The sequence below is a fragment of the Sebastes umbrosus genome, chromosome 18 (assembly GCF_015220745.1).
Source record: "Sebastes umbrosus isolate fSebUmb1 chromosome 18, fSebUmb1.pri, whole genome shotgun sequence".
Classification (NCBI taxonomy): domain Eukaryota; kingdom Metazoa; phylum Chordata; class Actinopteri; order Perciformes; family Sebastidae; genus Sebastes; species Sebastes umbrosus.
In genome coordinates, this window is record NC_051286.1 from 16,851,162 (window position 1) to 16,868,868 (window position 17,707).

The following is a 17,707-nucleotide window of genomic DNA, read 5'->3' on the forward strand; positions in this document are numbered from 1 at the left end:
GGTCAGATGTGGACGTTATTTAAAATCAGTCAGAATGTTGCATAGAACTTCAGTTGCACATTATTATTGTGTGTTTGGTTTGTTTTATTGCAGTTTCTTCAGTTTTGGGTTCAGTCACAATTGTCAGTGTTTATTGTAAAAAAAAACAGTCATCTGTGATATTTGGTTTGGTTTAAACGATCTTTAATATCGATCCATCAGCCATAAAAAGTGTATAATGGTGTGTAATTAATTGTATGAATACAGATTAATACACATATACATACAATGCTATTTTATTTGAATGTCACAGTTATGTCTTTGGGTGTTTTGAGTTTTAGTAAAAACATTTTGTAGAAAGTTCTTTTAACTGGAGTTCAGTTTGATTTCAACCCAACACAATATACAAAGATAAAATATATCTGCAGTTAATTTTCCAGTGACGAAACATGCCTCAGTTATTTGGTAATAGGTCAGACCTGGCAACCTTTATCTTACAAACCACAGCAAAGAAGATCAAATCTTACAACACCTGAAAGACGATATGAGAAACACAAAAGAGGTTATCTATTTAAAACAGAATGTTACTTTGATGGTAAAGTTAAATGATGGGCCACGGAGGCCGTACTTTAACGTGACACCAACTTTTTTCATAACATGAGCAGTAAAAAGTGATGTTTTCTTTCAGCATTTAACAGGTTAGTTCTGCACCAGGAAGAGTTAAAACATACCTATTTGTGAAGCCACAGCAAGCAGCAATATGATGTTATATCAATGTTATACTGTGGATCAGTTACATAGGCAATAGGCCTCCAATAAAGTTCAGCTTTTACATTATCCGGACCATTTTAGGGTTAAAATGTCATGATTTATTTACCTGTATGAATCCAGCACTAATCTGAGGTACAGCAGTTCAACACAGGGTTAAAAAACATCTAAGAGAATGGTGTGTGTACTATTGTTTTTGTTATTTCCAGCATTGTCCAAAGTGATTAATCAGATTTTGTGTGAGGTCCAACAGACTAAATACACGTACCATATAAGTATGATTCAGCATTCAAATAGGGCCCGACTCAAACTGTCAGCAGCGGAAATGTGTATAACAGTCAGATGGGATTTTCAAAAAGTGGTACGACTGGCTGCATTTGCAAAATAAGCCCATGAAATATCCTTTTAGGTGCTGTAACAAAATCTTAATTGGTCGTGTAAAATCATTTATACAAGTTTACAAATATTCACCCAGGACTTCTGGGTTGATCACATCAACGTGGGTATTATATGTACATTTTTTTTTTTATGTTTTAGTAAAAAGTACAAGGTAGTTAAAAATGTAACATAAAGTCTGTCTTAATGACCTAAAAATGTAGTTTTTGGTATGAAAGTTGTAGCGATGTAGAGGTTTGATTCCTTATGTTGAATTTACAGAGTAAAAGATGGAATTAATTTGTGTGTCTGAGGAATTCCAGTTGTGATTTGACAGCTGGGTTTTTTCCCTCGTGATGAGAGGGTGACTACTGTACGTGAGCCAAACCATGAGAGACGCTCAACTTAAGTGACACAAGAAATGCAGGGTTTGGGTTCGGTCTGTCTTCTGGAGGCTGACTTGGAATTTTCTCATCCTCCTTTTTTTAAACTAAGGCTTAGCTTCAACCCCCATTGGATCAGTATTTGTGGTTTAACATGGTTCGGAGGCCACTAGAGGGCAGGTTACATTTGTCATATCATTGGTTAAATCTACCAAACTGAAAAAGAGTCCTTCAGCAAAAAGGTCGACCAGCTCTGATCTCTTAATGAAATTAATAAAGTAATCTAGGTTGTCAGCAGATTCTTCCTTTAAACCCACTTTAGTTGCACGTGGAATAATTTCACTTTGTTTATTAGCCCTCTACTAGGTAGGTGTGCTTTTGACATTAGGTGTGTTGATCTTTCAAAATAAAAAAGTAGACAACTGCCGCTTTAGAATATTTAGGATAAATTTGGTCCAAACAAGATATTTTCTATCAAGTGTAAGCATGTTGGGGTTGCAGGATATTCCATCCAAGTGTTACATGGGGATTGTTCGCAAAAGCATCTTAACACGTGTGATCAAATAAAAAGTAACATTTCAGTCAGAGCATTGAGTAGATACGTGACAAAGTTCCTGGGTTTAAGTTCCGCCTCACGGTGTGGATGCAGCTCTAACACGCTCTCTCGGAGTTGTCCGTCAAGTTGTTAGTGGGCGTGTCCTGAGAGCTGGCGTTGGCCGCGGAGGAGAGGACTTCCTCAAAGCTGCCTCCCGTCTCCGGACCGCCGACCTTTGTCTAAAAAAAATGCAGAAAGTAATGTATCAGGGTGGCAGACTTTCACAAGGACCTCCACTATCACTCACTGGCACATAAAAGGATAACAGGGATGTTTCATTCCCGTAAACTGGAATGTAAACTTACAGGAACCATGATTTAAACAGTTTTTAACGTTGAGCACCACAGTGTGTGTCTTTGAGCTTACCCAGTGTTTATGAGAAGGTTTCATGAACTTAAGAAGTGTTTGGTTTTCTATAAAAAGGACCCTGTTATCCTTGACATGATGATATTAAAAATGAAAGTCAAAAAATAGGAGTGAAGTTCCGCAGCAATTTAGTATTTATACAATAAATCATAAATCAGATGGTGGTCTTTCCAATGGCTATTGCACAGTATAGACAAGAGTCTGCTACGTCTCAGACTGTATCAGGATCAGTGTGAATATAAATAACCAACAAGCTCACTGCAAGAGTCAAGAGTATAAGCTGCAATTACACTCAGATTACAGTGTTCACTTCTCTCTGCTTCACTGATGTTTTATAACAGCCCGACCTGTTCCTCTTTCACAGCTTACTACTACAGATCATAACAAAGCATAGTTTACAGAATATTAATTAGTGTCACTGTCAATATTTCTGTCACCAGGACTAGCAAATAGTGAAGTTAGATGACAAGCAGTTAAAGTATTTTAAATATTTCTTTGATACTAGATATAGAAATATGGAATCGATGCGTTCAAAATACACTCCACATGACACTTTGGTGCCTTGAAATAAGTGAGACTATTTAGAAGATAAAATATGGTGTTTTGCTAAATCACCAGTTAAAGGAACAGTGTGCAACATTTCAGGGGATCTAGAATATAATATTCATAACTATGTTTTCATTAGTGTATAATCACCTGAAACTAAGAATCGTTGTGTTTTCGTTAGCTTAGAATGAGCCCTTCATATCTACATAGGGAGCAGGTCCTCTTAACGGAGTCTGCCATGTTTCTACAGTAGCCCAGAACGGACAAACCAAACTCTGGCTCTAGAGAGAGCCTTTCACGTTTTTATGTTACCTGAAGGCCACCGTAGTTCTCCGACACGCTTGTAAAAACTGTGGTAGCGTGAGTCGCAGAGAGCAAAACCATAGTACCGCCAGCCGTCGTCTGACTTCCGTTGCTCCTAAAGTAGTGTTATTATGGTGAGGATGGCCTCTGAGCGAGGTGAACTGTTACCACGGTTTTACACTCCATGGCTCACGTTACCGTAGTCTTGTAAAGGGAGGAGTGAGCAGAGGAGTACTCAGTTGGTTGCAATCTGCAACCACACCACTAGATGTTGCCAAATCCTACACACTGTACCTTTAACACTGCAAACTGTCTCTCACGCACACAAACACACACTGTTTACCTTGATTGTGGACACCGTAGTCTCGACTTTCTCTTCAAAAGACTTGAAGCTGGGAGAGTTTCTGTAAATAAAAGATAAAAAGACATTCTAGTTTATTATTTTAAAACAACTGCATAAAACGATTTGCTGAATGGATAGATGGATGGATTTATTTTGAACATGTAACAAATAATAAGAAAACAAAATAAGAATAGAAAGAATAACCTATAAAAAGAACAGTAAACATATACAGATAGTTCTCAAATTATATAATATATAAGGTCCTACCCCTTTCTATAACGTAAATAATTAAGGTTAATGTTTATCATATATACACATGAATAATCATCCTTTTTCTGCTAAAATGATTTTATTACATTATTATTATTACAGTATTATAAGCTGGTTATTTGGGATAAACACTATATACACTATGTAAGGGATGATGTACAACGAGCCGGGCATTGTTTTGAAATAATCCCGACAGCGTGATGCAGGACCCCGACGCGAAGCACATTATCCCGCTTATTACGCAGCTACTTACTTAAGAAATAAATAATTTGACACAAAAATGTTCTTCCAGACTCTGAGATTAGGACTGCGTCCATAGCAACGGTCTGATACATAGCAACGGCCCGCTCTAAAGAAATAACAGAACGTAGAATGCCGTGATTGACCAATCAGAATCGAGTATTCAACAGAGCCGTGGAATAAATAACTAAGTATTTACTGTATTGGCATATACAGTATGTTCTTAAAGTAGTAAAAGGCACCGGAAAACAACAGTATGGGGTGTAAGCAGGTGTCAATAAATACCACATGAAAGCATCTCTCGTATTCTTTTTTTTACAGGTTTCTTAGTAAAGGTTTCTTAAAAAATGACTGTTTCTCACACACACCAAAGCAAGCAAGCACAGTGGTTACCTCATGGTGGGCATGCTCATAGAGTGTCTGATAGAGTAGCTGTCCCCAGAGAGCGTGGTGAGAGAGGAGTTAATGATTAGCACAAGTTACACACACAAACACACACACACACACAGCCAGAGTTAGCTACAGAAAACAGACATTGTGCACATTAGTCACTCCCAGAGCCTCTCTCAGAGGATGAAATGGAGATAAAAGGGTCAATCTGATATGCACAAGTTTAGCAGGGAAGCTGATCGATCTACTGGTGGATAAACAGAGTAACAGCTGCAACGTCGACACAGACAAAAAGGATATTATATCTATGGTATGATATCATAAAGGGCCGCTTGCAACTCAATATTAATTTCAGATTGCTCAGAAATGTAAAAAGCCTGCATGGTCTTACATCAGCCTGTACTGGCTTAGCTTGAGCATTTTCCTGCAACTGGGAAAGTTCATGACACCTTGTTCACATGATTCAGCAAGACAAGTTGTTTTAGCTTATCAGAGATCAAAATCAATTAGATTCTCATTCTGACATGAGACGAGCACCTGATATAGAGTCCTACGGTCCAGCATGGCAGCAGCATTTTACTCAGCTGACTGTTTTGAGTCCACACTGCACCAACCTGTTATATAAGTGCTATCAGCTGATCTGAGATCTATTGAGTTGAGACTCCTAAGTGAGGAACAACTAATGTGACATAATCAGCCATGTGTGACTCTTACCCTATAGAGTTGGACCTTTGGAAGCATGGAGGAAGATGGAAAAACATTTAAAAGATACTTTGACAGGCCTTGAATACTTCACAGTCACACTATGTCACTTTAGTAGAATATTAATGTTATTAATACAAACCATGCCACTACAAAAGGTAAACTGACACTAATACCTGTTAGGGGAAGTAAACTGGAAGCAAGTGAACAACATTACTGAACCAGATTATACTACACTATACTTTATCCCACTTGTACACAGATGTGTAAACAAAATGAAAATGTCAAAGTGCCAAAGTTAAACATCAGAAACACACAAAAACACAATCCTATCCACACAAACACACACACACTTAAAGGAAACCCTAAATCGAGTCGATGTTTAACATTTTGTACACAAACTAAATATCTAGTGATCACACACACAGCAGATATAAGAAGAATAAAGAGTCAGAATTAGTTGTTGAAAGAGAAATGTGACAGAAGTAACAGCGTCCAAAGAGCGGAAAATCTGATTTATAACTGCACACAAATTACAAATATTTAGATTTAGAGAGACAGATAGATACATAAATCATGATATGCTGTATCCATTGAGAATTAAACTTCAGTTTAAAGATGGTTAAATATCTGATATGACAAAATGACATGCAGGAACACACTTCAAAACACATCCACAGCAAAGACAAAATCATGCTGCCTACTGTGTGCACACAAACCAAAACCTACGCACAGCATGAGTCATTAACTACGGGGACATACCTCCGAGGGAACAGTAACTCTAGACCGACCATGCTGGAATAACCAAAGATAATTCATTGTTTCCTTCCTGCACTTTATATTCCAAAAAAACATAATAAGCTGCAGTGTAGAAGAAGTAACAATACCCCATTTGTCTTTAGAGGAGAGCCCCTGTCAACACATTACAGTCCCCACAGGAAATATGGTGGCTTTAATACTGTTTTTCTGTTGTGCTTTTTATGAATGAACATATTTTGTCAAAGTAATAGTATCAACGCCTTTTTTTTGCTTTAAAATAAAAATGAGTTTTATTTAATGGTACTACACAGTAACTCTTGTTCTGCTTACACGAACCAACAACATATAATTTATATACTGTATGTTGACATGTTGCTGTCCCTCCGATCAGCTTTGTATCCTGAGCTTTTCTTGTGCTTTCTCCTGCATATACATGAAGTCACCGAGGCCCACGTTCTCTAGCTTTCTCTTGTCATCATACACACAAACAACTGCTCCATTTATTTCTCACAGGACAGAGAAGTACATGCTGGCTGGTTGACTTTCAGTGTCTCAAACAGAGCAGCACAGAGTGACAGAGAGGCAAAGAGACAGAACAAGAGACAGAAAGCGACTGAGGAGGACAGACTTTGCCTCGGGCCCATCAGCTCCCACATAAAGCAGCTTAATGCGGGCTTACATAATCACAACTTCCTTCCCCTGAGCTGGATAGAGCAAAGAGTCAAATCTCTGCTCTCTGAGAGACGGGGGGAAGGATAGCACAAATAAATTGGTAAAAAAAGTGGAAATGCATCGGTGGTAAATGGGTCGTCTGGGTGACGATGGGTTTGGATAAACAAATGTGTTGGTGACGGAGCTTTATGATGGGAAAAAGGCACATTTTCTAACATGATGTTTGACACACATGGGCACGATGTGTCCAGCTGAGTGCATTTGTCAACAGAGCAACCAAATTCAGTGGGCGTTCACACTATTTGCATGATGAATTATCAGTCAACACAGATCATTATCTGTAAACAATGAAGATCATTGTGTACCTCATGTCCCCGATCTTCCTGGTGATGGCAGTGCCCAGTGTGCTGAAGGCGGCTGATGTTTTCTGTCCGGCTGTGGAAAGCGTCTCTGATGTCTTCTTATAGCTGAGACATAAAGAAGGTACATTCAGAATGTTTTTCTACACACATACACGCACTGAATTTAATACAGTATTCATACAAACACGTAAACATAAACACACAAACTTAACGTTAACAATAACGTTAGAATAAATGGGATCATTGACTCAAAAGTGCATTTGGGCCATCAAGACTATTCACATAAATTTTTACTTATCACCATCCTAATCACAGGCAATAAAACCCACGTAACTTGTTTCAAAATGCTTTGTTATCGTCTTATCACTTACTGTATTGCAACAGCCTGGCCTTTCAACCTTTTTTTACACTACAAACCATAGACTGTATACAATAAGTAGACGTAGTCAATATGACGTCACCTATTGGTTTGTGGACTGCCGTTTTGAAGCCTCGAGATTGATAAAAGAAATTTGAGCTGTGTTTATTTTTTTCCCTATGTGTTTTAAAATTTGGTAGTGTGTCGACCTTTTTGTTTACATTTGCATCACGGGTCGCAACTTCCACACCCAGTTTCTCTTGGATCTTACACTCCTGTGGCCACACTAGTTCATTATAGATGAGGACGGCAACTGTGAGTGTAAAGTGATCTTCTGGTTGAAGTGTAACTGGATAAGAAGGGCGGCCTTTGGAGACTATCCCCTTGCTCTCCCTCGTCTCTTGGTGTCCGGGGAAGAGCTCATACAGTAACTGATGGTCTAATGAGGAAATTAGGTTATTTCTCTGCACACAAAAAGGCTGCATTACAGATGTTTTGCTGATAATACAGTAAAAATCATCGGTACATGTCCAGCTAATTGTGTCATGAGGTCAACGATAGCCTTTAGCTTGTAGATGTGTATGCTGTGCAGCTAGGAGCGGAGGATTATGTCTTTTTAATTGAGTTTCTGATATCTGTGTCTATAACAGACACTCAGTGTGGAGTGTGGTTTCATTGGCTGTTATAAAACAGAACTACCTGCCCTTTCTGTTTGTTTTGTAAAGGGCATCTATGTTGACAGCAAACAGAAAAGCCTTTCTGTCATGTGCTGGGTACACAAACACACTTTCTCCCTTTCACTTTAACTCAAACCTGCAAACTCTTCTTTCTCTGTCAGTTGTCTCACACATATGAACTCACGCTGTGGAGGTCTGCATGTCGTGCCAGCCTTTACTGAAGTTGTTCTTGAGCTCGTTCAGAGAAGTCATGCCCAGTTTCTGTTTGAGCTCTGCGTGCTGCTTCTCTTTGGACGACAAAACCTGCTTCAACGTGCTGATCTCCTCTTCCAGCTGGACATATACAAAAAAGACAAAGAGCTACTTAACTGTCTTCATACCATCAACACTCATGAGAACGTGCATGTGCGAACGAACATACTTTAAGTAACTCTTGTTGAATCTCCTCTCTCTCCTCCTCCGTCATGGTGGAGGTGTTTAAGTTGATTTCTGACGCCGCATCTTCATCAGCCTCTCTCAGCGGCTCAGAGTCCAGATAACCTGAATGAAATATAAATAAATAATAAATTAAAAACCGCTGTTTGACCTGTAAAACAGTGTAGGACACACACAAACAGAAAAAAATAGAGAGAGAATGATCTGTGAATGAAAGTAATCATTTAATTTAAAAAAGACATCCAGTTCAATTTCTGAACTGATGGCACTGAAACTGAGCTGACGTAGATCTGATCCTGGGATTAAATGCATCAATTTATCATGAATTTTGACAAGATCTTGTCCCCATATGGAGGCACTTATTGTAAGTTGCTGTGGACAAAAGTGTCTGCCAAATGGATGTTATGTAATTGTTATTGGTGTAAATGAAGAGTTTAACCATCGTGTACTTTAAATGCAACATCAAAGACCTTCTAAGGAAAAGCTTCTGACCTTTACTGTTTTGTTTCTCCTACTTAAGATCTACTTAATAGATTTCTAAAATGTATCTGCCCTTTTTCCTGTTTTGTTGTTTTACCTGTGTGCTGCTAACTGTCTGTCCATGTGCCTGTCTGTCTGTCTCTATGTCTGTCTGTCTGTATGTCTGTCCATCCGTATGTCTGTCTGCCTGTATGTCCGTCTGTCTGTCCCTCCATCTGTCCGTCTCTATGTGTGTCTGTCTGTCTGCCTGTCTGTCTGTCTGTCTGTCTGTCTGTCTGTCTGTCTGTCTGTCCGTCTCTATGTCTGTCTATGTCCATCTGTCTGTCCGTCAATCCGTCCGTCTCTATGTCTGTCTATTTGTCCGCCTGTCTGTCTGTATGTCTGTCCGTCCGTCTGTCTCTATATCTGTCTGTCTCTCTGTCTGTATGTATGTCTGTTCGTCTGTCTGTCTGTATGTCTGTCTCTATGTTTGTCTGTCTGTCCGTCTGTATGTCTGTCTGTCTGTCTGTCTATATGTCTGTTTGTCTTTCTCTATGTCTGTCTGTCCGTCGGTATGTCTGTTTGTCTGTCTCTATGTCTGTCTGTCTGTCTCTATGTCTGTCTGTCTGTCTCCATGTCTGTCTCTTCTATGTCTGACTGCGTCTCTGACAGTTATGTAATCTGTGGCGGCGGGCTGCAGAGCTTTAATCTGGATTAACTGATGTGGATTATCTTGCTGACGGACACTACTGACTGCCACACATACAAACAAACAAGATGCTGTTTCTGGGGACAGATTGACTTTAAAAACTTGGAATATTGGATTTCAGTGGAACCAAAATGAAGTTTGTGAAATCATCAAACAGCATATAAAACATATTCCTAGTCCCACAAGAAATTGTGGGTGGGAAATTCTGAGGGGACGGAAAACACCTTCTTTCACAGATTTAGAAAAACAGTCTTCAGAAGATATTCTCTCTTTCTGCCTCTCACACAAACACCTTATTATACTACTCTCACACTGTACTTATACTTCTGCAAACAGCACTGTGTCTCATATACACAATTACCCACGACACACCCACACACTCTTTAGATGTTGATCCTAAACCAAACTACTACACTTGTTGCAGGATATTTGTGAAAGGCAAATCAGGACAGACAGGTACCGCCCAGCACCAGGCAACGGCAGGACGACAGTGTACACACGACCCGAGAAAAACATGTAGGTAATTATGTCACTTGTGTTTGTAGTGGACAACGATTAGCATGTAAACTGTATTTGGAAAACGCAGTTTTAACAGAATGTTAAAGGATTACTGTACCTGCAGTGAGGTGTCCTCTCTCTTGATGTGGCGGCATTATAAGAGAGGACAGTGAAAGGTTAGTGAAGACTGAGAGCTATGCTATGTTATGCTAGCTATTTTGTTCTCGTAGCTACTTTAGTCAGTGGACTAGCCTTCTGCTGACTAAAGTAGCTACAAGAACAAAATTATACAAACAGTTCAATACTTTAAAATCTAAGGGGCTCAGCACCACATGCACATTTTACACAAGTGTATAGCTTACAGCACTACACGCCAGTACAAGGCCTCTCTATAGTAGGGAGCTATTTCTGCATACACTAACACCACACAGCAGCAGGAAAATCAGATTTTCAACCCCCCCTGTGGCTAACATGGAAGCTTTTCATGTCTGTTAAAGTGCATGGAGAACTAGAGAGTCTTTTTTTCATGTTCACACAGCCATGAAAAGACCTTAAAAGTGCCAGGAAGAGCACTAACTTACATATTTTTCCACAAGTGTCAGTTCCGTATTAATTGGAGGTAGGCAATTACAATGAAACATTAACTGTTTCATTAATTAACTTAAACACAAAACACTAAAATGCACTCGAGAGATGGATGCAACATGCTACACTCACACATCCACAACACAATGATATAGCAACGCACTGTTGTTGTTCGCTATCATCACGTGGCAAACTACCTGTAATCAGTTCTTCTTCGCTGCTCTAAAACAGTAGTTGCCAGCAGTGGTAGCCATCAGGGCGACAGCACAGTGAAGGCTACTGTTTTCGAGCAGCGATGAAGAATTGTTTTCCGGTTAAACAAGTCGATTTTTTTCCTGGATTAATAAATTATGGTATCTGATCGGTGCATAGATTGGCGTACTCGCCGATAACCAATCCCGAATTATGGGCAGTATCGGACGCCTTTCCGATACTGCACCTGCTCTGTGGGCCCAATGGATGCAGATTGCAGGATGATCCGGGTAATTTTATACTCGGCAGTCGAGCCATTTTGGCCTCGTGCGCCACTGAGCAACTCTCATAGGAATGAACGGCAGCCCGCCTCCAACGCTGTATCCAGTTCTCTTTATACATTCTTGGCTAATGCAGGTTTCCTTTAAGCTAACGCAGTGTTTACTAAACTTAAACAAAAATCTACAACTGTAGAAAAGTGAACATCACATTTTTGCTATAACATATCAGAGCAGGCTGTGTCTGTGTGTTATGGGAGTTTCTATCAAGTGTCTGAGAGATGTATGTAAGAACTATTTGTGTCACATGTAAAACAGTTTGTCACTATGAAAACAAAAGGCACAGTGTGCAAGCTGCTTGTATTATCAACACCAATGGATGGTGCAATGCCACGGAAAAGTTAGACGTTGGTTTTGAAAGATCGTCCTTGTCATTTGATACACTGCCGTAGCGTTGCCAATTGTCAGGAATGTGAAAAATGCTGTAATAAGTTAATGATCCCAGTCATGGTTCACTGCATAAAATCAGTTAGATAAGAGGTAAGGTCAGATCCTAAGCTCTTTACTAAACTGAGAGGTGGGGTGGATCAATGAGAATTTTCAGGTCATGTTACGCAACATTTTTAAAGCAATGTAAACAGGCAACTTTGCCATAAGCTGCTAAATGATCATCATGTGCTTTTATTCCTTTTAAACATTATTCTTCACTGAATTTGACATCTACATTGCCTCAAAACATGCTCATGTATATCACCGGTGTACACTTTTTGTAGTAGCTAATCATGTTCTTCTAGGACAGTGGTTCATAAATATTGTTCTTGTCAAGGACCCCTAAACTGACACAAATTAAACTACAGACCCCCCATTTGATAAGATTTTGTACCAGGGTCCCCCCATCTGATAGGATTGTTGCTTGTACATATTTTATTACATAAAGTGTATGAAACCCATGACCGAAATAGTCATACGTTCTGTCATCGTGTTACTTATGGATGGAATTATAGTGAAAATAAATGATTCCCTCTTTTTGCTGGGGACCCCCTTGAATCCCGTCAAGGACCCCCTTTTGAAAACCACTGTTCTAGGACATGCAATGCCAGGATTTTAGATACCGAGGTCATGAGTCCAAGTCCCCTCCAACACATACCACATCTCTCAGATATTTTTGACCAGACACCAAAATCAAGGTCTCTCTAAAATTCTTTAATTATTTGGATTTTTTTTTTATTTATTTAGTTGACTCTTTAATTATATTTAGTTTTGTTTGTTTCATTTATACCCAATATGGTCTAGGCCAACATGTCGGTTCAATACACACTGCCAAGACTAACATCCTGGTGGGGAAATACTGAATCATTCTTTACTTGATTGGGCTAAAAGTAGTCAAAATACAAATAAATGATCAAGTCTAACAATACCTGAATCTGCGTATAATATAGAAAATTGTAGCATTTAATTCATAGGCTGCGTAAACCATTAGACGACCAGATAAAACACAAAGGACTTGACCTCAGTGACCTCAGAGGCAGCTCTAGTGTGGCTACAGGTTCCCACAGAGGTCATTTAGAAGTAAATGTTCAACCAAAGTGACAGATTATATCTATTCTACAGGCTCTAGTCTACATCCCTCGTCACCTGTGCTGTCCAGCTGCATATCCCAAGTGGTGGACATGACCCAGTTGTCAGAGTGGGACATAGACGTCTGACCCCACTGATCGCCCCCTGATGGTGAAGTTTTACCCCATTCTGTGAGGTTTTCCCCATTTTGTGCCACCGCAGTCAAGTCGTCATCATATGAGCTCCTTCTAACCGATTCCTCGCCAGAGGGGTAAAACACGCCCTGATTCGAACCTGAGCAAAGTTACAGTTGAATACATCTTCAGTAGACAAAACAGAAAAGTGCTTGATTCATCTTATTTCGCAAGTGATGAGTCCTCTTTTAATGACGTTTTAGCTTAACTGAAAAAACTGAAAAATACAGGAAGTAAGTGTGTTTTAAAAGAGAAGTCTCAGCTCCAGGAAATCAATGAATCATGTGTCACTGAGAGAAAGCCCTATCAGCTGCCACAGCTACAAAACGGTGATTTTATTCTATGTGGCACTAAAAATCGTATATTGTTGCAACTTGGTTTTTTTTTGGTCTCTCTCTTTAAATGTGCTTGTTTACACACTGTGTCTGGATTGTGCTAAATACGTAATCCAGGCTGGACTCTCAACTCGGCAAAGTGGGCAACCTGCCAAGTTAAATTATGTGCCTCAAAGGAGCATCAAATACCAATCTGTGTTTAGATTTACTGTATTTTGGTCAAGGAAAGGTTTTTCAGCACCCAATTCGACAGTTATCAGGCCATTAAAGTAGGCGTTATTGGTCGCTATAAACACCATAGATGTGGGTCATTAGGGGTCTACTATGCCTACTAGGCCTACGTTGTAAAAATGAAAGCAAAACTTAAAAGAAACACATTTTAACACGTTGTAAAACTGAATGAAGCGTTATGTTTTGAACACAAACAAAAAGGCTTCTTTAGGTTAAGGCAACAAAACTACAACAAAACATTGTATTGGGTGTATTGGCTTAGACCATTTGTTAAGTCACTCCTGAAGGGTAAATTTATCTTAATTTAACAACCTCAGGTTAGTGGAATGATATTTCCTTCAATTTAAAATATTTAATTGTACCATAGACTGTGTATGAAGATGGACGAAGCGTTTCCACTTCCTCCCACTGCACAGAAGTGAAGCCAAAATATCCCGAATACGGGAACTGCCATCTTGAGATTTTGACGTCATTTGAAGCTGTATTCTGTGGATTACAACTATTAAAGTCCAATAAAAACGTCCACACGGCCGCAGCTTATCGTGACGTCTCACCCTCTTTTTATAGCATCAAATCACTAATTAAAATCAAACTTATCAGAAAAAATTAACACTTGAACATACATCTGCGTGATAAAAACAACTTAAAATGACAGAAACCATCTTTGGAAAAAAATTATTTGACGTGTAGTTTGACTTTTTAGTTTGGCCCATCCGCTAACATGGAGGAGGCGGGATTTATGACCTATACCGCAGCCAGCCACCAGGGGGCAATCAAGATGTTTCGGCTTCACTTTTGGGGAGCTGTCATGTCGTCCATCTTTATATACAGTTTATGAATTGTTCTATTTTAATATTTCAAGACCACACTCACCCACTCTCCTGACTATTAGCAGTTAAATCAACACCGAATCACATAAGGGAGAAAACTGCCGCTGCACTGACACGCTGCAATTCTTCCAAAACCCCAGTCAGTGATGTAATTTTGTCTCAAAACAGGTGATGTCACGGCAGGCAAAACACACATGCTTTGACGTAGCTTCCTGTGATGTGAGCAGTATTTTAGCACCCTGTGATTCAGTGTGGATTTTTATTTTTTTTTAATCTGGGAGAGTTGAGTCTTACCCTGCTCTCCCTGGTGTGTGGCTGAGTTAACCCATTCCTCTCCAGGACCCATGTCCCAGTCCACCACTGCGTCACTCAGAACACCAGAGTACAACTCTGCAGCAGAGCAAGGCAGCAGGGCGAGAGGAGACAAGAAGACTGGTTATATTATATATACAAACAAAAACACACACACACACACACACACACACACACACGTCACTCCTCTGGAGGGATTCAGTGTTTCTCCAGCGTCCATCCTCCGGCCCTGTCAGTAACTTGATAACAGCGAGGTCTGTTTCATTACAGGCAGTTTATCTGACTCTGCATTTGCAACAGGAACAGGAAGTCTGACTTTTGACCCTTTGTGGCACAGATCTTCTTGGAGCTGTTTAAACAGGATTTACCTGATTCCTGCTACTTAAGAAGCATATCAGGGAGAAAATCTGTACCACACGGAGATAACAATGAGATCTGTTGCGACAATTAAATAAGAAGGTTATTGAGCAATCCACGTTCTCTGGTTGCTGATGAAATCTCATTACATCAGCACTACAGGAGGAAGTGGACCGGCATACGGGCGGTGTTGTTTCACACTAACAATGATTTCCCTCTTGTTTAACTTCTACATTTAGGCTGGTAAGCCACTCTTTCAAGGGAGAGAAGGTCACAGATTTCAGTGTAAAACATACATTAGTTTACATTACATTCATTTAAAGAAATACCTTGTAGACCTTGCTATGTTTCCATATAACTTTCCTTCCCTAACATCATGAAGGCTTATTTTAGTGGGCCACATTTACTGAAACACTTCTGATGATAAAGCATCATTTCAGCAGATTAAAGCAGGCGATGATTACTCTGATTACACAGAACTCATTATACCAATCTGATATATTTCATGGGCTTTACTATGAAACCAATGAAAAATATCTGATGCATTCTACATTTACTCTCTTTTCTCTGTTCCTCTCCCCCCTTCCTCTTGTCTGGGGGGGAATACCTTTGGTCACAAGACTCCCATTTGGCCCGCTGGTCATGTGGCTATGCTAAATCAGAGGCCCGGGGATGGTCATATGGCTGCAAATCAATTGAAGATAAACCGGAGGCCAAGTTGCCTGCAACATGGCCAAAGAGCAACACTGTATATAAACCTTTTTTTTAGTTCATTTAAAACACTGGATTGTAAACATTCGGGATGTTTTTGGGAACCCATATTTCTATTATAAATGCAAATAATCATGTTCATGTTTATCAAGTTTCATGGAAAGTGTAAAGCTTTTTGCTGCCCTGCTCCAGCCTCCAACTCAAAGCCCCGCTGACTCCCTGTTAGCCATAGTTACACATTCAGACCTGGAATGCAAAGGAATGCAATTAACTACCTGCATAAGCAAACACTACCTTTATCCCACTGCACCGATATGGGAGTCATTGCCCTAATGTTATTTGATTAGTTCATGTCTCACTTTTAACATTCAAATTCCCATCCCTCAGTAAAACATTGGCTAAATCAAACAGCGACGTGTTTGACATTTTTTTTTAAATTACCACCTATACCAAACAATTGCATGAATGTTGACTCTGAATGTAAATGAAGGAAAGTAAATTAGGAAATTTTAATTATTCCAGTGCATTCAAAACACCTGTCAGTGTCAGCCCTAAAACAGCACAAATATTACACTCTCTAATAATGCCACAAATGGTAGAACAACATCCAACAACATGAAAGAGTTGAATGTCCTTCAAAGCCAGATAAGGCAAAAGGGCATAAATATTTGGCACTCTACTATAAACACCTTTCACATGGTGCATGGTCCAAAGCGAGTTAAGATGCAGGTGTGTATAATAGGGCTGCACAATTGATTACATTATTTATCGACATGGCAATATGGCCTACTGCAATATTGAAATCGCAGGAGGCGCAATATTTGTTAAAAGGTGAAATCTGTGTGAAAATACCATTTTAAATTAAATATCGTGGTGCTGTTGAGATGTCCTGGCCAATACATCAAATTCTACAGATTTAAGAAAACATCTTTGTTTGGTACAGAGCCCCATAAAAAAATCACACCATAATCATTTTAATATGTTTTTCAATGAAAATGAGTATAATGAGGTAAAAATTATCATTCCCTCTAATATCGCATTTGCAATATAAGTCAATAATTGCAATGAGATTAAATTGATTTCAGGGATCAATGGAAAATTGGTACTTTGCTGACCTTCTACAAATAAATACCTATAAACTGGTACATTATAAAACCAGACAGACTCTGAGACAGGAAACAGTATCCAGACACAAGACTTCATTTGGTGTGGAGTTTCCATGATGACTTGAATAAACAGTAACACAAACCTACAGCACACTGGCACTCACTGTATGTGTGTGTGTGCATGTCTGGAGCTTCATGTTGTTTCTTTGCTTCCTGAACCTGAAGGGTCAGGGTATCTTTTGGTCATTTGACCCTGAATGCATCATTGACATGTCTTCAGAAGAGCTGTCCCTGAACGCAGCATGAATGGTTTTAAACTGACATTGTAGAAACATTATGCGGAACAAGTTACCAGTTTAAACAGTGAATGAGGCTAGTTATCGCTCCAATATGCTCATTACAGATTGTTTCACTGGCCCAGCAGCCTGTTTTATGATTTATAACCGCTTCTTTCCTCTTTTAACCCAAAAACAGTGGAGTCGGAGCAGCATCGTTATCAGATTGACAGCAAATAACTGACTAACTGACACTAAGAGACTGTTTTTAACTTCCGTCTGTACAGTAACGAGTTGTTTTTCACCGTGAACCGGCTCAGACTCACCTTGTTGTCTGGTCTCCATCAGCGACGGCAGGTGAAACTTCTCCCTGATATGATAAACCTCCAGAGAGACAAGACGAGACACCGGCGGCCGTTAGGTCGGTTAGGTCCGGTAGGACGGTTGGGTCGGTTAGAGCCGATAGGTCCGTTAGGTCGGTTAGAGCCGTTAGGTCCGTTAGGGCCGTTAGGTCACTACTGTGTGTTTACTCGGGTTTCCTCGGCTGTCACGCGC

General features: G+C 39.7%; 1 protein-coding gene across 9 annotated transcripts; it reads right to left on the reverse strand.

Annotated features, from left to right (window-relative positions):
- Positions 1–129: 129 nt before the first annotated feature.
- tpd52l1 (tpd52 like 1) lies at positions 130–17,707 on the reverse strand. 9 transcript variants are annotated; one of them, XM_037750777.1, is made up of 12 exons: positions 17,479–17,707; positions 14,686–14,781; positions 12,880–13,095; positions 10,308–10,328; positions 8,510–8,628; positions 8,273–8,421; positions 7,057–7,158; positions 6,023–6,055; positions 5,273–5,287; positions 4,562–4,600; positions 3,659–3,719; positions 130–2,279 (listed from the first exon to the last, which is right to left on the reverse strand). In XM_037750777.1, the coding sequence occupies exons 1-12, from the start codon at positions 17,495–17,497 to the stop codon at positions 2,157–2,159; spliced, it is 993 nt and encodes a 330-aa protein (XP_037606705.1). In that variant the 5' UTR covers positions 17,498–17,707; the 3' UTR covers positions 130–2,156. The 9 variants fall into 9 exon arrangements, with proteins under 9 accessions (XP_037606705.1, XP_037606706.1, XP_037606709.1 ...); XM_037750778.1 differs by lacking the exon at positions 6,023–6,055 and having other exon boundaries at positions 17,479–17,706; XM_037750781.1 differs by lacking the exon at positions 12,880–13,095 and having other exon boundaries at positions 17,479–17,703.